The sequence below is a fragment of the Labeo rohita genome, chromosome 6, assembly GCF_022985175.1.
Source record: "Labeo rohita strain BAU-BD-2019 chromosome 6, IGBB_LRoh.1.0, whole genome shotgun sequence".
NCBI classification, from domain to species: Eukaryota; Metazoa; Chordata; class Actinopteri; order Cypriniformes; family Cyprinidae; genus Labeo; species Labeo rohita.
The window spans coordinates 9048504-9069576 of NC_066874.1; the positions used below are offsets into that span (position 1 = coordinate 9048504).

The window sequence follows — 21073 nt, forward strand, 5'->3', positions numbered from 1 at the left end:
AACGGACATCTTACAGACATCTGTCAGATGTTTGTACACAGCAGATTCTTTCCAGATCAAGTGATCTTTAACAGACATCTTGCAGACGTATGTCTGCATGTACATCTGCAAGACGTATTTTTTTGTGTTTGCTCATCTGCAATACATTTCCTATTAGATGTCAAACAGACTTTTATTAGATGTCTTTAAGATGTTTATGAGTTAGAATGTATGTAAAACTGACAACTTACAGATGTCTGTCCAGATCATGCAATCTTTAATAGACATCTTGCGGATGTATGTGTGCTATGTGGGTACACTCATCAATAGTGACATTAAAACATATTTTAGGCTTAATATTACGAAATTTGCATTGTGCACAAGCAGTACTCCAAATAAAGTTTAATTACAATTTTTATATCAATACATCTCGAGTAATACCTTAGTAAATATGGTAACAGACTTGAATAGAATTTATTTTAATAGAATTTATTTTAGTATAAAATAAATGCATTTTAAATCTTACTTTTGTACTAGGGTATGCAGTTAACAGGGATCTCCTTTCAATTCACGACACTGTCTGTGGTCGTTAACCATTTATCCCAGTATGCCCACTTTTTGTGTGCGTAATTCAAACCGGCTTACCCATTTGAACCAGTATATTGCGCAGTACTAACATGGTGCTTTAAAAATGGCAGCAATCAGATATGATAGCACAAATTATGGGCTGTATGTTTTTGCGATCGTGCCAAAGACCTCATAATCTGGGGTAAGAACAACACCCTATGATGGGCCATAAAGCATACATAAAAAAGCTCATAAATATTGTATAGAGGAGAAAATCAGGTTTTAATGACCTTTATAAGGATCTCGGTTGGCAAAAAATGAAGTTCAGAGTAATAGAGATATAGTATGTTTAAGGGAAGCAACTGCTAAGAATAAAAAAAAAACACATGAAAACTAATGTAAGATAATACATTTTATTCAGAGATTTTAGGGACATTAATATATTTCCAGAACAGATTCTTTTAAATAAAAATACCCCCCATATCTAACCCCGATATAAAACAATTTACATTTAAACAAACATAAATGGTTATAAAAATCCTTGTGTTTATCTCTTTTGTCCATATATATTTAGATATTTCACATCTAGCCTTCTCACTTTGGCAAGAGATCTTCAACCAAAACAGGACAAAGAAAGAGAATTATTGCACTCTGCTACAAAGAAACAGCAATTGTTTCTTGACTTTAAAAAAAGATAAAGAAAAAAATGATAGACATGGAAAAAGCTTGAGTGGCTCAGGTGATCATGGGTATTTTTGTACAGTAAAGCTCAAACTTCCTACTACAATAAAACAGTTATATTCACTTCACTACCATTTGATGATTAGCTGTGATGTCACAGCCTCTCTCTCAGAACAGAGCAGCAGTGGGGGAGTATACGGAAAAATGGAACATGAACATTGGGGAATGTGAAAGTAAAAAGGCAGATTTTTCAAGTTCTGGTTGCGAAAGAAATAAAAGCAATACAGGAAACACCTGTGAATGGAGGACTGGAGTGAGTGAGAGAAGAACAAAGGCTCACGGTTTCGCCAATCACATGGGACACTCCAAAGACCGCACACACCTGCTCTATCCCAGTGTCCTGGATGCTGATTGATGGGCGATTCATTCAGGAGTGTCGGAAAAATGAATTAGCATTCTTTTCTTGTTCTTTTGATGCATTTCAGCATGTCTGTCCGTCTCTCTGGCTGTGGGCAGAGGTTTAAGGCCAGGGAGTCACACGGAGGAGGCGGAGCTAGGCATGCCATGCAGGGTGGTGCCGCTGGGCGTGCCACTGATGGCATTGAAAATATGCAGCGAATCAGAAAGAGAGCTCTTGGTTCCGCCCTCCACTGCAGAGATCTGATGAAGGGAGGAACGCAAGGTGAGGAAGAACAGATCAAACTGACACTTGAACGGTACTGTCTTATTTTAAAAATATGATGAATTTAATGGATTATTACCATCCGATCTACAGAGGCCAGCACAAAAAAAGAGAGAACGAGTGTCATGAATATTAATCATGAATCAAACATTCACAGTAGCCTAGTCATGTAAATACGCTGTCGGCCAAAAATTCTGAATATTTTGAAATACTTTTCAAGATTTTTAAATGAAAGAAGTCTCTGTATGTTCCGAGGCTACATTTATTTAATAAAAAATACATTAACAACAGTAATATTGTGAAATATTATAATTCAAAATATATTTTTTTATTTGAGTATATTTTAAAATGTATTTACTTCTTTAATGGCAAAGCTGAATTTTTAGTCTTCATTGTCACATGATTATTCAGAAATTAAACTAATATGCTGATTTACTAGTCAAGAATCATTTCTTATAATTTAGCAATTATTTTTTGAAGCCATGATCAATTTTAGCTCAGGTTTCTTTAAATGCAAAGCATTTTAAGAATTTTGTAATATTATAAATGCCCTTACTGTCACTTTTTAATAAAATAATGTATCCTTGCTGATTTTAATTCTTTCATCTTTCGATTTTCACCAAACGTAGGATGTTCAATAGATAAGAAACATGTTTTTATATAACATATTTACTGTTAGGTTGCAGCTAATAATAAATAAAATAAAATAAAATATACCCACGGTGACTTTTTTTTTACCAGGTAAAAAATTTAAATGTCACATGGCACTTGAACTGAAATGCATTGAATTAAAATCATTCTAATATGCTGATTTGGTACTCAACAATTTATTTACCAGTTGAAAACTGTTTTTACTCTTTAATATTTTTATGGAGACTGTGACACTACCATTTTTAAGTAAAAAAAAAAATTAATAGAAATTAATACTTTTATATTATATATAATACTTATATATATATATATATATAATAAAATAAACACTGTAAAATGCAAATAAATGCTGTTCAAAGAAATCCACAAAAATATTGATTATTAACCAGAAAAACTCTTTTTAACATTGGTAATAATAATAACCATTAACAATAGTTAAGCACCAAATCAGCATATTAAAACTGAAAGATCATGTGACTGCAGTAACGCCTGCTGAAAATTTAGCTTTGTCACAACAGGAATAAATCACATTTTAGAAAATGTTTAAATTAAAAAATATTTAACAAAATCACTGTTTTTACTGTATTTCTGATTCAGTAAAAGCAGCCTTGGTGAAACTTCTTTCAAAAATCACAGTTATTCAAATCTTTTGGCTGTTAGTGTATTTCTACTGGCGTAGGAGAAACAAGATTTACAATGTGCAACTGTGTAGGGTTACCTGTTCATGCATGATGTGTGAAAGCTCTCTGGCCAGGTCTTTGTAACTTGCTTTCATCTCGTCATGATATTCCTGTTGGTCCTCCTTGATCAGCCTTTCATTCACAGCTAGAGCCTGTCCACATGCCTCGACAAACTGCCTGCACACACAAATACCATATACACACACAGAATAAGAAATCCAGGCACTTGTGTAAAGATTTTGGAAGGCATTTCAAATGGTGTTTATATACCTGAAGACCTCTTTAAGCTGTTTCACTTTGTTATCTGGGTACTTTTTGGCGCAGGCATCATCAAGGAAAGCTCTGGCATATGCAAGTGGCCCAGCATTGACCTGAAGAGAAAGAAGTACTTAGGAAAGTCATTTTGATGTCAGTTGGAATGGTAAAGTGTATTTGGGGGAAGGTTTGGTCAGTGTTGCCAAGTCTGTGGTTTTCCCACTGATTTGGGCTACTTTAACACTGTCCCCAATAATGAAGCGACCCCAATTATGTAATATTCAGCCCCTGGAATGCTAATTTTACCAGGGGAAGCCCACCTAAAAATGTGTATTTGGAAACATGATTGGGCTAGTTTTGAGTAGCAGTTGGGTGGGCTTTGTTGTGAAAACCTGGCAACCCTAGGTTTGCTGTTGTTGCAGGAATTAAATGGCTGAAAATGTCTCTATAAAAAAATGAAAATGTAAAATTCATTCAAAAATGCCCTACAAGGAAGAAAGGAACTACATAATGTTAATTCTAAACATGCCAAACTTAAGGTGAATCTGTGTGTGTGAATCAACTTCTTCAATTTCAATACCTAGTGTGGGACCTTGTTGTCTACTGACAGTGATTTTATTGTTAGATTTCACCCAGTTGTTGCATTTTTAGTTTATAAAAGATATTTCTACTGCTGAATGCCATAATATTTGTGATGGGGTGCACAGCTAGCTATAAATACAGTTTATACCATTTGAAAGTTTGGGGTCTGTAAGATTTTTTTTATTTTATTTATTTTTTTTTTTTTACATTTTTGAAAGTATGTTCTGTTATGTTCACCAAAAGTTGAATATAACATTTGATTTAAAAAATCCATTAAAAATAGTAATGTTTTTACAATTTAAAAAAGCGGTTTTCTAATTTAAAATATTTTAAAATGTAAGTTATTCCTCTAATGGGAAAGTTGAATTTTCAGCAGCCCTTACTCCAGTCTTTAGTGTCACATGATCATTCAAAAATCACACTAATATGCTGATTGACTGCTCAAGAATTATTTCTTATTATTTAGCAATTATTTTTTGAAACCATGATACAATTTATCTCAGGATTCTATGATTAATAAAAAAGTTCAAATGCATAGCATTTATTAAAAACTGATTTTTTTGTAATATTATAACGTCTTTACTGTCACTATTTAATAAAATAATGAATCCTTACTGAATAAAAGTATTCTTTCTTTTTTATTTCATTCTTTTTAAAATAGGATGTTCAATAGATAAGCAACATGCTTTTATATAATATTTCAACTGTTAGATTGCAGCTAAAAAATAAAATAAAATAAAGCATACCTGGTAAAAAAAAAAAAAAAAAAAAAAAAAAGGTGCCCCGAGTTTTTGCAAAGTGAGCATGCAAAGAAGATCAAACACCCTTAACATAAAAGGTAAAACAGCGATATAGGACAATTTTGAAGTTGAGGGAGAACATGAGATGGTTTTTCAACATACACTAAATGTCATGAACCGGAAAAAAAACAAGAGTCCAGGCAGAGTAAGACAAGACGATCATTTGACATTAAAAAGTATATAAATTGTATTATTTTTATGAAAATAACCGTTACGCTAGATAAGACCCTTCTTTCTCGGCTGGGATCGTTTACAACCGCAAATGGGATCATTTGAAGCCGCATTTAAACTCCATTTTGGAAGTTCAAAACTGGGTCACCATATCAGTCCATTATATGGAGAAAAATCCTGAAATTCTCCTTCAACATATTATATAAAAGCATGCTGCTTATCTACTGAATTTATATTCTAAAATATATGGAGCTTTATACAATAGAAATTGCCTGAAGTGACTTTGCAGTATTGACAGCAAAGTAAAAGGATTAATGATGCCAACTTCATCAAATGAGAAACAAATTCAAATGCTAAGTCACTCTAAGTCAGCTGTAGCAAGACAATGATGGCTATTCAGCTCAATTATGATTGGTAACGATTCAATTGCATGCAATGACTGCACAAAGTTCAATCAAGTTTAATTACCTGTGGGCAGCTCTACTGAAGACAGTAAAAAACACTGGGTAATAATGGGTAAAATATTAATTTAAATGGTGGATTTTAATCAAAATAAACTTTGCTACTAATAATTTTTAGTACTGAATAAAATAACTTTCTAATTGACATTTCTCACAAATTTCTTATGACGTTTTCAATGTAATGTTTCGTTAAATTCACTGCAATGCATTCTGGGATCAAATGGGATGGTGCTTTTGGAACAGGCCAAAGATGTGTGTTCCTATGTATCGAACACACACACACACACACACACACATACCTGTACACTAATGCTTCCCTGCAGCTTAAGTTGCAGGCGGATCATGTCGACCTCACTGGTTGCACAGAGGGCTCTGAGTTCAGCCACCTTCCCGCTCATCTCATCTATAGCCACCTCGATAGGACTCAGGTCTGTGTGGTGCTGATACATCACTGCTATGCGCTTCTTTACATACGGGAAACAGTGTGTAGCTGAAACAGAGTGATTGGAGAAAACAAAAAGAGTACATAAACATTCAACTTTCAGAGAAGGAGTGGCTAGAAGAGCAAACACATTAAGGTCCCAGCTGAAATCTACTCATGTTTGTGCAGTAATCAAAATTTATGTTCCATGCAGATGGAACTGTGAAAAGTGATTTATTTAGAACACACTCTCTAAGAAGGTCATGCTGCCTCAATGCCCAGATATGATCTGAAAATTTATCAGAAGATAAAGTTCATAGTTCAACTTTGAGATTTTCTAGTTGCTTTTATAACACTTAATTACACTTAACTTGAGATTAATTGTGCAGCACAACTGCAGCCTAGAGCTCAAGATCAAGGTGTACAGTGTTAAAGGAGAACTCCACTTCCAGAACAACAATTTACAAATAATTTACTCACCCCCTTGTCATCCAAGATGTTCATGTCTTTTTTTTTCACTCGTAAAAGAAATTATGTTTTTTGAGGAAAACATTTCAGCATTTTTCTTCATATAATGGACTGATATGGTGCCCCAATATTGAACTTCCAAAATGTAGTTAAATGTGGCTTCAAACAATCCCAGTAGAGGAAGAAGGGTCTAATCTAGCGAAACGATCGGTTATTTTCATTTTAAAAAAATACAATTTATATACTTTTTAATGCCAAACACTCGTCTTGTCTTACTCTGCTTGGATTGTTTTTGTTCCGGTTTGTGACAGTTAGAGTATGTCAAAAAACTCGTCCTATTTTGCTGTTTTACCTTTTTTGTTAAGGGTGTTTGATCTTCTTTGCATGTTCACGTTGCAAAGACTGGGTCGGAACTTCTGCAGCGATGTAGGATGAGTTTGAAATGATTTTTGAAGTTGAGGGAGAAAATACGATTGGAGTTTTTCGACATACCCTAACTGTCTTGAGCCAGAATACACAGAGCTCATGGAGAGAAAGGCAAGACGAGCGTTTGAGATTAAAAAGTATTTAAATTGTATTTTTTTAATGAAAAAAACTGATCATTTTACTAGATAAAACCCTTCTTCCTTGGCTGGGATTGTTTACAACCGCATTTGGGATCGTTTGAAGCTGCATTCAAACTGCATTTTGGAAGTTCAAAATCGGGGCACCATAGCAGTCTGTTATATGGAGAAAAATCCTGAAATGTTTTCCTCAAAAAACATAATTTCTTTACGACTGAAGAAAGAAAGACATGAACATCTTGGATGACAAGGGGGTGAGTAAATTATATGTGAATCATTGTTTTGGAAGTGGACTTCTCCTTTAATACAGGACGTACAGACTAATGTAATCATTAAAGATAGCTTGGTGAATAAAAATAGTGCTGCTTGAAAGTTTGTGAACCCTTTAGAATTTTCTATATTTCTGCATATGACCAAAAAGTTAATCAGATTTTCACAGTTTGAAAATTGACAATGAGAACCCAATTAAATAAATGAGATGAAAATATATACTTTCTCATTTATTTATTATGAAGAATTATCCAACGTTAAATATTAGTGAGTTGCCAAAGTATGTGAATCTCTAGGATTAGCAGTTCATTTGAAGGTGAAATGAGTCTTTCTGTTCAGACGTGTTTTCAGTCAATAGAATGACAATGAAGTGTCAGTTTATGCCCTGATTTCTTTAAAGAACATGGATCTATTAAAGTCTGATCATGTTTGTGAAAGTGAATCATGGCACAAACAAAGGAGATCTCTGAGGACCTCAAAAAAAGAGTTGTTGTTGCTGGAAAAGGTTACAAAACCATCTCTAAAGAGTTTGGACAAATCCACAGTCAGACAGATTGTTTACAACTGGAGGAAATTCTAAACCACAGTTACCCTCCCCAGAAGTGGTCGACCAACAAAGATCACTTCAAAGCAAGATGTATAATAGTTTCCGAGGTTGCAAAGAACCCCAGGATAAACAACTAAAGGCCTTTCTCACATTGGTTAATGATGAAGTTCATGAGTCCATCATCAGGAGAACAATGAACAACCATGGTGTGCATGGCAGGGTTGCAAGGAGAAAGCCAAAAAACAAAAAACAAACAAAGTCAGAAGGCTATTGGAGAAATGTTTTGTGGACGGATAAGACCAAAATATAATTTCTGGTTGAAGTAAAAAGCGTTATGTTTGGAGAAAGAATAACACTGGAGTCCAGCAGAAGAAGAACCTTATCCCATTTGTGAAACATGGTGCCGGTAGTATCATGGTTTGGGCCTGTTTTGCTGCATCTGGACCAGGACAACTTGCCATCATTGATGGAACAATAAATTCTGAATTACACCAGCAAATTCTAAAAGAAAATGTCAGGACATCTGTCCATGAACTAAAATCTAAAGAGAAAGTGGGTCATTCAGCAAGACAATGACCCCAAGCGCACAAGTCAGTCTACCAAAAAATGGTTAAACAAGAACAAAGGTAAAGTTTTGGAACGGCTAAGTAGAAGTCCGGACCTTAATCCAATTAAAATGTTGTGGAAGGACCTGAAGCAAGCAGTTCTTAGGAGGAACCCCACCAACATCACAGGGTTCAAGTGCTTCTGTACTAAAGAATGGGCTAAAATTCCTATGAGTCGTTGTGCAGGACTGATCAGCAGTTACAAAAACATTACCTGCAGTTATTGCTTCAAAAAGGGGTCACAACAGATACTGACAGCAAAGATTCACATACTTTTGCACCTTGCAAATATTTAACACTGGATCATTTTTCTCAATAACTAAATGACAAAGTATGTATTTTTGTCTTGTTTGTTTGATTGGATTCTCTTTGTCAACTTTAAGGACTTGTAAAAATCTGATGATGTTTTGCATAATATTTATGCAGAAATATAGAAAATTCTAAAGGGTTCATAAACTTTCAAGCAGCACTGTATATTACACTGTATTTAGGCCAGTGACACGTGGATATATTCATTAAATCTTTTTTCCTCTTTGTACAGGTGCTAAATACAATAAACCAATGATTTAACAAAGATTACAGTTAGGGCTAGGCGATATGGCAAAAAATTAAAATCTTGATTTTTTCAGAACATTTGACCAATTCTCGATTTTTTTTTTTAACTAGTCAACTTGAAAATGTAACTACATGATTTAAGTATTTTTTTTTTAATTATTAACCTTCTAGTTAAAGAGAATTCTATTCCAAGTGCACCACACATGAAGTTGTCAACATGATGTAAATTTTAAAAAAACACTTGTTAAATATCTTTGAAGAAAAGATGCATCAACTGCAATTACATTTTGTACAACGTGTCTTATACATATTGTATGTTAAGAAATAATACGAGGAAAAAGCTTTTTAAAAATCTCAAAAGTCAAAGTATTTCAAATTCAAAATGACTTAAGGTATAACACCAGTAGACTGTTATTAACTATAAATGTTCTGTAAAAACAATGAGCTGCAGCTTTCAGCCTGTCACTATAATGCAAACATGAAATATCAGACATAGTACTTCTTAAAGGAGACCTAATATGCTCTTTTACAAAGTCCTGATTTTGTTTTGGGGGTATACCTAATATGCTCTTTTACAAAGTCTTGATTTTGTTTTGGGGGTATACTAAAACATGCTTTTATGCTTGGTGGTTCGAAAAACACATTACTGTTAATATAATTTACATTATTACAATACATTTCTCCCAGCCTGGCACATAAGGTTTGATTAGTTCCGGGTTTAATGAAGACCAGCCTTCCGAAAAATTAAATGTGTTGTGATTGGTTAGCTGTCCCACTGCATTGCGAACAGCTTAGATGGTATTTCAGTACTGCCATACACCTTCAAAGAAGCGAGTTCAATGTACAACTGTTAGCGCAAGCTAGATTAAAGTGATTCTTATGTTTTAAATATGGATATTTTTCTTACAAAAACACATTGATTCGTTACAGGAGTTCTTTATTAACCCACCAGAGTCGTGTGAGGCACTTTTTATTATGGATGGATGCATATTATTTGGACTTGTTTTGGACTGCTGAGGAGAAACACCCATTCTAAAGCTTGGGAGTGCCAGGATAAATTTTAATATAACTCCGATTGCATTCGTCTAAAAGAAGGAAGTCATATACACCTAGGATGCATGGAGGGTGAGTAAATAATAAGCTACAGTAGTGTTGGGTCCTATCATCAGCCTGCGACACCACCAATACATGATATTATCATGCTAATGTATTTAATTGTTTACATACTTAGTTTCATTGCCTGAAACCAGCTCCAGCATAAGGCTAAAAGCAGCCTAACATTATCAGAGAACAAGAACAAGTGAAGCTATCTACACTGTATTATGAATAAATCCCTTACCACACACTGCATATGTCTGCGGCGCATTACAGCTCTGACGCGCAACCGGAGTAGATCGTGGCTTTTACGTGTTTCGACCCCCTGTACTGGATCGCTAAAGTTAGGCTAATCCCTAACGTCCCTACCCTCCCTCCAACGATTCGAATTTCCGTGGGCAGGATTTAATTTAATGATATTCTAACAGACTGCATTGTGACATCACTGCATGCGGAAAACAAACATTGTAGTCCAAAGGAGCCGTCCGTTGTAGTTCTTGAACAGGGATTTTTTAAAAACGAATTATCTTCTTTTGGAGTGGACTTTGAGATTTGTAACTTTGTAGATCTTTTTTATGTCCAAAGATACACACCACACACTGACTAAAGTTCAAAAAGTGAAAAAGCATAATAGCACCCCTTTAACAGGTTCTTATTTGATTGCGCTGCTTTTTTCATTGTTTTTTCTATGTAAACATGGACACGTTTGACTGCTGCACTAGTGTCTCTTGCAGCATCTCATGCATGAAATGGCATTCTAAAAATGTGGCGCTCAAATAAGTTCACTCCCATCTTCTTGCGTGTTTTTCCTATTCTACTGCCCACGTCGCATCTTTGTCAGCACAAAAGCATATTCTGTGTGAATGGTGCCTAGCCATATGTGCACGTCACACGTGAAAAGTCAGTGTCTAATTCTAACGTTTGGTAATATTTCTATTCTAAATCGCAATTCCTCGATTTCTACAAAGTTAAATCGGGGCAAAACATTAAATTTGAATTAATCAATAAAACGTGAAAAATCGCCCAGCCCTAGTTACATCTGAGGGAACAAAATGTACACTACCATTTGAAATTAACAGAAATTTTGCAGTATAAAAACAGAAAGCTACATATTTAGTTCTTCTGTTATATGTATTCTTTATATGCACACCAGTAACTGTTCTGGGGTCAGTGATAGTGATCACTCACTAGTGAGCACCGTCCTTCGTTTACACTGTTCCTCGACCCCGCCGTGCCTCTTTCCTGACTCTGTGAACGGCGTCTCGAACACAAAACGGCGAATGTTGTGGCTCCTCTCAAAGTCAGTTTTCCTCTCTTCCAGCTCCTTTTCCTCTAGATACGGCGTCACATGCGTCACTTGGATGTAGGCAAATTTTGCCTCTAGATCTTTAGGGTTTACCTGTGACAGATGAGATGTGATATATTAGGGTCGGAAGAGCACAGTAAAACACTGATAAAACATGAATAAATGGAATTCTTGTCTGGAAGTGCATTGGGGTTAAGGTTTAACTGGAAACTCTGCATATCAGGTGCTCCGACTGACCTCATCTATGGTGTAATGCGGTTCTTGTAAATGTGTGTGTTTGTGCTGCTGTGAAACTGATTCTTGGAGCAAGTAAAAAAAAAAAATTTATTATGCTATATACTATATAACCAGGGGCCTTTCCTCCGAGGAGGCATGGGAGGTAGTGTCTTTTCAAAATATTTGATAAAAAAAAAACTGTTGTAGAAAAATAAAACAACGTCAATATTACAAAATATACTATCTGAAAGTGTATAAATTACTCTTTTTTTTAAAAGAAATTAAAAAATATATATATTTTTTTAATTGTTACTGCCCTGAGTTATTATTTTGAAATGCTTAGAAACACTAACTTGATGAGATTCAATTTGGCTTTAATAAATACAATACTGTTAATTAAATCTAAATATTTAATTAATTTACACTGTTCATTTAAATCTAAAAATAAAATTGAACTGTTTTTTTTTTCCCTCTAATAGTGTAAGCAATGTTTATTTAACCACGAAAATGTGACTGGGACATGAATTTACAGTTGATTTGAACAAAAAAAAACTTTTTTCTTTGCCTCCTCACCAGGACTTTGCCTTCAGAACACCACCAAAAGTTTACATACACCTTGCAGAATCTGCAAAATGATAATTTTACCAAAATAAGATGGTTTATACAAAATGCATGTTATTTCTTATGCAGTACTGACCTGAAAAAGATATTTCAGATAAAATACGTTTATAGTCCACAAAAGAAAATAATAGTTGAAATTATAAAAATGACCCCGTTGAAAAGTTTACACACGCTTGATTCTTAATACTGTGTTGTTACCTGAATGATCCACAGCTGTGTTTTTTGTTTTGTTTTGTTTTGTTATGTTTTTTAGTGCTGGCTGTTCATCAGTGTTGCAGTTTTTTCCCGCGGAACTGGGCTACTTTAGCACTTTTGCCACGGGCTGTCTTTGATGTCCGCAGGTTTAAGCGACCCTGCGGTTGAATTTGGTTATGATTGGGCTAGTTTTGAGTAGCAATTGGGAGGGTTTTGTTGTGAAAACCTGGCAACCCTGTTGTTCATGAGTCCTTTATTTGTGCTGAACAGTTAAAATGGCCACTGTTCTTCAAAAAATTCTTTCAGATCCCACAAATTCTTTGGTTTTTCAGCAATTTTGTGAATTTGAACCCTTTCCAATAATGATTGTATGATTTTAAGATCCATCTTTTCACACTAAGGACAACTGAGGGACTCATATGCAACTATTACAGAAGGTTCAAACACTCACTGATGCTCCAGAAGGAAAAACAATGCATTGGGGGGGGTGAAAACTTTTGAACAGAATGAAGATGTGCACATTTTTCTTATTTTGCCCAAAAAAACAAAGAATCTGTGGGATTTTTCTGAAGAACAGTGGGCAGTTTCAGTTTTCAGTTAACTGTTCAGGACAAACAAAGGACCCATGGACAGCTATCACTAAAAAAAAAGAAAAAAAAAAAAAAAAAAAACAGCTGTAGATCATTCAAGTAACAACACAGTATTAAGAATCAAGCATATGTAAACTTTTAAATGGGGTCATATTTATAAATTCAACTATTATTTTCTCTTGTGAATTATATGTAAATGCCTTTTTCATGTGAAATATCTTATTCAAGTCCAGTACTTAATAAAAAATAACATGCATTTTGTATAATCCCACTTATTTTGATAAAATAATTAACATTTTACAGATTCTGCAATGTGTATGTAAATTTTGACCTCAACTGTATATATAAATTATACTCCAACAAGCATAGCAGGTAATGTAAAAGAGCTTAAATACTTAATATGCTTACATAATTTGATTGTTTGCCAGTTTCACTGAAATTAAACTAGTGCACTATTGTCTTGTAATGTCATGATGAGTTTGTTCCTTAATTACATTGTTTTATTCATGTACCATATGTTGAGGTCTGTGTGTATTTCATGCATGTTTTTGTTGTCTGACGAGTGTTCATGTGCGTTTATCAAAACACATCACATGGCGGTACTGTCAACAAGCACTTTATGCTCTTAAGCTCTCTATGACATAAGTGTTTTCATATAGAAACTGCGCATTAGATGCAGGGGTTTTCACATATTTAAAGGCCACAGATTGTCAAATATATTTATTTATAGTTTTTAAGATCTTTTCTGCAGGGTTTGAAAACACCCAAACAATTCACTTCATTTTTTAAACAATTTTAGGTGATGTCAATTTGACATTTTAAGCCATGCAAAATGTGGCCTTCATTTTTAAAGTGACACTCCACCTAAAAATTAAAAATCATTCCCTTGTGTGGTTCCAAACATTAAAATGCCAAAGAACGCTGAGATCCAAATGGCATTGGAGCCCAGTGTTTTCAGTTGTGCAAGATTTTTCAAAACACCTTCTTACACAAAGGAAAAAAAATGTTACAGTTTTGCAACAACATAAAGGTGAGTAAATGATGACAGATATATTGTTTTTTGGGTGAACTATCACTTTATGTTACATAAACATCTCATTTTCATTAAACATCTAGTGTAATCTGTGTATGCGTGTTCAGATTGTATGAGCTTTAACCTATTCACAGAATGCTGATAAAATATAAGTGCGCATGTTCTCACCCTGCCGGAGTCCTGGATCATTTTGACATTTTCTTGGCCAAACTTGTCTGAGTAAAGTTTGAGGAGACGCTGGGAAATCTCTGACAGAGGAGTGAATTTTGGTTCTTTATAGATATATTCCTTTCCATCCTCATCTTCAAAGAAACCCTGAAACACACACAACATTCCAGTCACAATTTGTGTGTGCCATACAGTATGCATACACTGCTGGAACCAATAAAATCTGGTTTCAATCCCATAATCAACAAACCTCTACATCACACAGGTGGAAATGAAAAGTTATGACTGATGGAGACACAATTTGACATTTAACTTTCTTAAAAACCTCCAACATATTCAGGATTTTAAAGCACACCTGATAATCTCTCCATGGCAGAGCTCAGAATATCAATATCTTGCTTCCTGCATTTCACAGAATTCATATTATCTTTATATTATCAGTGCTATCTCTTATTTTCTGTAGTCCACGATAGATGCCTTTGAGACATAAGCGCTTATGCAGCACACAAAGCTTTCACTGTGTTTTCGTTGAAACAGCTCAAGCCATAAAATCGCATGGCTTCTGTGAGGTTAATGGGCACAGCGTATAGCGAAAGAGCTGCCTAAGTGTTGCCTAGCTCATTTTTATGATCCAAACCCATTTAAAAATGGCTTCCATAATAAACAAAGAGTCAGAGTGCTCTCTAGCTTAACCGGGATGAAGAAATGACAGGATGTAGAGATGAGAGGATGTGTTATGCATTTAAAGATTGATGAAGGACGCTGGCAGCACACGGAAAAAGGCTCTTCCTAATCCAAAGGTATTACGCAAGCAGACAAACAAGCAGTAGTTTAGTGAGACTGTGGTCAAAGCAAAACTGACCTGAGAATGAGTAAGAAAACACACACACAGTTCACAACAACACTTACCGCAGCCTTGGGAAAGAAAAGAGAGCAGAAAAGATTGATTAACTGAGACAATGCCTCACACATGCTTTAAACAAGGTTATCATGCAGGATATATTATCATGCATACAGGAATGCCTATTTCCCCTTTCCATCTTTAAAGAGGTCACATCATACATTTTTTGTTATTTAATTTAATTTTAACGTGTGTGTTTAAGTTTATTTTCTGCCTAAAACGATCAAAATTTAGTTTTAGGTAACCATTTCCACCTTCACTTAGAGGAGTTTTATAGTTTATATTTCTCAGAACTCAATTGCAAGACAAATCCAAATTGCAAAAAATTCTAACAAATGCGAGTTTGTATCTTGCAATTCTGACTTCTTTTTTGCAACAGGTAGTTTTTTGCAATTCCGACTTCTTCTCATAACTGTGAGATATAAACTTGCAATTTTCATAACTTGTTATAAAGTTAGAATTATGTGATATAAACTCGCAATTCTGACTTTATAACTCACAATTGCGAGTTCATACCACAAGTTTATATTTTTTTCAGAATTGAGTGATATAAACTCACAACTGCGAGAAATAAAGTCAGAACTGCAAGATTAAAAAACTCACAATTCAGACTTTTTCCTCGCAAATGTGAGTTTGTATCTTGCAATTCTGACTTTTTCTCATAAATGTGAGATATAAACTCACAATTGTTATAACTTGCAAAGTTATATAATCAGATTTGTGTGACTTGCAGTTGTGAGTTATAAAGTCAGAATTGTGACTTTATATATCGCAATTCTGACTTTATTAATTGCAATCGCGATTTATATTTATATTTTTCTCAAAATTGTATGGTATAACCTTAAAAATTAAAGAAATAAATGCAGAATTGCAAGACAAGATCTCAGAATTCTGACTATTTTTCCTCGCAAACACGAGTTTGTATCTCGCAATTCTGACTTTTTCCTCACAATTCAGAATTTTGAGATATAAACTCGCAATTGCAAGTTATAAAGTCCAATTTTGAGGGTATATTGCGAGTTTACATCTCACAATTCTGATTCTATACCTGGCAATTGCGAGTTTATGTCACAATTCTGAGAAAAAAATTAGAATTGCAAGAAAAAAATAATTGTGAGATACAGAATTTTTTATTCAGTGTCAGAAATGGTGTTTCATACAAAGGTCATTGTTTTTGGTCTATAATAAAAGTCACAGTATGTTTTCATAATACACCAAACTTTTTTTTATCTCAATTTGGTACCTCATGATACGACCCCTTTAAAATAAAATGCAATTATGCTGTTGCTATAGTGCAGCTCAATCCTCAATCAAACTGTCTGTGTTTGCTGGACTAGTAGAAACCTTTGCATTATCTTACCTGGCCGAAAAATGCCACTCTGAAGAAGGTCCCAAGTAACCTCTTCCCAGAATGCATCACTTCCATCACTTTCGTGTAAGCCCGATGTAATGTGTCATACAGGTGGGCCAGTTTCTACACAAGAACACAAAAAATACATTCATACTGTCCAAATATTTTGTATTTCTGGGTAAATGTAAATGTTGCATTTCCACATAAACGTGTGTGTAGGGTTGGATATCGAGAACCGGTTCCATTTTAGGTTCCAAATTTCCAAGAACCGGGTATTCGATAAGACACGTGCATTTCGGTTTTACTTAACGATTCCTGCGTTTACATTTTAACGTCATTTTGAAGGGAGAGAACTTTCGTATTGTTTGTATCTGAAGTGTGAGCACAGTGAACAGCGGTCCCGGTGTGAGTTCCCGACCTCCCGAACCGTTCTGTTCATTTCCAATGCAGAAAAGGTTGTTCCGGGCCGGAACTTCTCTTTGACATTTACCACCCAATATGCACAAAAATATGCCAGTATATCATCATAAACACAGCCGTTTTTTTGTCGAAAGTGAAAGTAAACAGATGAGAAAGAAAATGTAAATGTGTAACAGTATTTTAGATTTGTGCGTTTGGTGTTTAAGAGACAGCAGCCTAATAAATGTGCTTAATAAATGTAATAAAATGAGGATTAATCTATTTTTTATTTATGAAATGAAAACTATGCAGTGTTTTTAAAACTTTTGATTTAAATTTCTGTACCTGCAATTTGTTCAGTTGTATTTATTAATGCTATTGCTAATTTATTTGCTTTTTCCTATTTTATTACTGACTGTTTACATCTTTAACTATTTAAAATTTGAAATTTATATTAGTCTAGTTGTTTTTTCTGTGGTTTTTTTTGTTAAAAAAACATAGGCAAAAGATCCTTTTAGGCCTAAGTGTTCTGTAGGCTGCTGATTTTTGCTCATGTTATTCAGCTGCAACAGAAAGCTTTGTAAAACTACAGAATGAAAATGTTTGACTTAATTTTTTATTGACTTTTTTAATCAAAACTGGAATCAAAAATAGGAATCGATAATCGGAATCAATAAAATTCAAACGATGCCCAACCCTACGTGTGTGTGTGTGTGTGTGTGTGTGTGCACCTCAAAGTCTCTGTGTTGTTCGTAAATGGGAATGATGAGTTTGTAAATATCTGAAATAAGTTCATAACGTTCAGCTTTCCATAAACCATCAGCACAAGTTTCCAACAACTCCATCAGCACCTCCTGCAGATAAACATGCATTTATAATTACATACTATATTTCAACGTCAATGCACTTACATTCTCTCAACAAATCGTGCTAGAGACAAAACTGCTGTTATAAGTAATTTACTAGTAACTAATCTGTCATTTAGTTTAATCTAAGTATCTTGATAAAGGGGACAATGGCTCCTGAAGTGTCTTTTTGGGGTTTCCTACAAGATCCTTTCTATTACTCAAAATGAAATCCAAAAGAACCGGACAAAGTCCAGCAGCAGAGATGATCTTTTATCACAAGTGTAAGCACTAAACATGTAAATTTTACACAAATAGCTCATTAAACATGCAAACTGATTATTCACAGTGACAAGGGACTTCAGGACTAATCAGGGCTCATTATCTGGACTTCCTTTACTACCACACCCGCTAGAAAGGGCCAGTTGATACTGATTAGATAAGAAATCTGAGAACATTTTCTACCATGAATTATTACTGTCATTGTTGTAAAAGAGAGTTCATTCCAGTGCTGATGCAATATAAAAGAGTAACTGGATTAAGGGGCTGGTCTGAACCTCATTGAAGTGAACATCCTGCATGCCCACATCCTCCATCATGGCTGCTTCTTCATCAATGTTGGGTGTGATCACACGAAATGCAGAGCAGCCCTGTCGGAACATTCCTGCCAAAGAGAAGGAACAGTAAGCAGAACAAGTTATAGCAGGTTCAATAAACTGCAAAACCTTTAAAGCAAAAATGAGATAATTTTTGCAGAGCTGATTTGGACACACACTTTTTAAAAAGTATATCAAACCTTTTTCATTAAGAACCGAATCTCCTCAACTTGTAAAATAATGTTAACACTGCATTAATATGTGAAGGTGTGTGTTTTTTTGTGCATGCATTGTGAGTTTATTTTCATGACCCTGCATTATTAGTGCTGTTATCACACACAGAGATTACCTCCCGTAAAAGAAAATCACAAAGAACTCCTGATTGCAAAACACAGTTGAACCTTGAACAAGATGCGTTTATAAATCTGTGTCTCTGCGTGTGCATACGTGTTAAATCACTATTACCTGAATACTAGAAAAATAAGCTCAAAGCTTTTAAAAGACATTTGATAAGCCAGCCAAAAAGATTTTTTAAAAGATTTATTACTTTAAACAAACCTATTAATAAGATATACTGTATCTCATACATTGTTACTTCAGCATTTAATGCTTGCTTTTACAAGCCATATTTGCTCAAAATGTGTGATTTTCTTAGTTAATGATTCAAGTAAAATATTTTACATAAATAGATCACAAACTGTTTGCAATAATGCACCTGAATATCCATTCCAGGGGGCAAATATTGCATCTTGATTAAAAAAAGTTAATTTCATATTTGCAAACCTGCAGCTTTTTGACATCTAACAATGTGGATATTCCAGTTCTATCTACTGAATCACTACTATTTTCTCCAAAAATAATATAGGTTTAATATGTTCTTTGACAAAATTTTACAAAATAATAAAAAAAAAAAATTAAGAAACAATAGAAAAATTTTAAAAAAAATAAGAAGATCAGTTGTATGTTAACATTTAGTAGTGATCTGAATAAGATATTTCACATAAAAGATGAGCATTTAAATCTTCTGTATAGTGGCATATGAGTCCCTCAGTTGTCCTCAGTGTAAACAGATGGATCTCAAAATCATAGTCAATGTTGGAAAGGGTTTAAATACACAAAAATGAAGAAGAAGAATTTGACCTGAAGGGACCTGAAGGATTTCTCTGAAGAACAACAGGCAGTTTAACTGGTTTCAGGACAAACAAGGGACTCATGAACAGCTATCACTAAACAAAAAATCACAGCTGTGGATCATTCAGGTAACAACACAGTATTAAGAATCAAGGGGATGTAAACTTTTGAAAGGGTCAAAAGTTAAAAATTCAACTATTATTTTCTCTTGTGGGCTATATGTAAACATCTTTTATGTGAAATTTCTTATTCAGGTCAGTACTAAATAAACATTCATTTTGTATGACCCCTCTTATTTTGGTAATATAATTAACATTTTGCAAATTCTGAAAGGGGGGGTGTAAACTTTTAATCTCAACTGTAGTTAATCATACACAAATGTTTTGGTCATGTTCTAAGCTTGTTAACTTCTGGCAATTAATTATACATTTTTTTCAGGAGTCCTGCATTTATCTGTGAATGCTTCTCTTATTTCAGTATTCAGTTTAACTATGGAACTCTGTTTAGATAATAATGCAAAAAATATTTTCTTTTTCAACTTTAATAGCTAGACATCTTAGATTGCATAAGTGGAAGGACAAATTCCTACCTACTTTTAGTCACCTGATTAGGGATCTTATGTATCATCTTGCACTAGAGAATCAAAATTTTTTCACTATTTACAGCCAATGCTAACATACATAGAGCCAAAGGAATACAAATTTAAAATTAGCTGTTTGATTTTGCTGCTGTTTTTGTTGTTTCTCTTCCTTTCTTTTTTAATTAACTAATTTATTTATTTTTTAAATGTATGTGCAAATGTACGTACGTACATGTGCATATATGTGTATGTACAATATCAATAATATGGTACAGAATAGATTAAGAATGATATAATGTGTAATAATGGTGCAGTGGGAGTGTGGAGCTCTGTGGAGCAAGAAAATTCATTTTTCATTTTGATATATTTTTGAAATTGTTGTTATATTACTTAAAATATCAATAAAAAGTTTCTGACCCTGAACTACATGCAAACTATATTTACTATGCCCTCTAGTGGACTCCTTACCTTTCCTCTTCAGATACTCAGCCACAAGTGCTGCCACATGCACATAACACATCGCTGCCTAAAGAAAAAAATAAATCGAGTCACTGATGTAACGTTATCCACCAACCATTGTTTTACTATACCATCAAATAAACTGATGCTGAATGAACTGTTAAACTCATACACTATGTAAAAACAGCAAAATTAAGGAGCTAAAAATACAAGTAACAGAGTGCAACCTCATTTAGTTATTCATTTAATTAAGTTAATTAAGTTCATGGCCAGCTTGCCTCTGACAGATCTCCATTCTTGACGTGGATTTTAGCCATACTATCCAACCAGGTTTTGCGGAGCTCAGGGGTGCTGGTGTAGGATTTGGCCAGGCTGTATTGCAGGTCTACCAGCATCTCTGGGTCTTTTTCATGTTCCTTCATCTGCTCAGTGGCCATCAGTACCGTTCGGATCCGCTTGGTCAGGTCCTTCACATCCGAGGGGAAAGCAGTGTGCTAGAGTGCAGGAAAGGCAAAAAGTCATGTCTGATGTGACATATTCATTGATTTGAATATGAAAAGCTTGTTATCTACACGGGCTCATACTGTTTAATGTTATTCTGACATTCATATTTATTGTCAACATTTATGTTTTTAGTAGATGCTTTCCT

General features: G+C 34.4%; 1 protein-coding gene across 7 annotated transcripts in view; it reads right to left on the reverse strand.

Moving 5' to 3' along the window:
* Positions 1-1732: 1732 nt before the first annotated feature.
* Positions 1733-21073, reverse strand: part of dock9b (dedicator of cytokinesis 9b) — a 114400-nt gene continuing 95059 nt past the window's right edge. For all 7 annotated transcript variants that reach the window (XM_051111920.1, XM_051111917.1, XM_051111916.1 and 4 more), the window contains 11 exons: positions 20703-20918; positions 20434-20491; positions 18216-18322; positions 17545-17667; positions 16424-16537; positions 14163-14309; positions 11222-11432; positions 5809-5999; positions 3511-3611; positions 3279-3417; positions 1733-1887 (listed from right to left, as the gene is read on the reverse strand). In XM_051111920.1, the coding sequence (XP_050967877.1) occupies positions 1762-1887; positions 3279-3417; positions 3511-3611; positions 5809-5999; positions 11222-11432; positions 14163-14309; positions 16424-16537; positions 17545-17667; positions 18216-18322; positions 20434-20491; positions 20703-20918 (1533 nt within the window). In that variant the 3' untranslated portion in view covers positions 1733-1761. The remainder of the gene's footprint in view (positions 1888-3278; positions 3418-3510; positions 3612-5808; positions 6000-11221; positions 11433-14162; positions 14310-16423; positions 16538-17544; positions 17668-18215; positions 18323-20433; positions 20492-20702; positions 20919-21073) is intronic.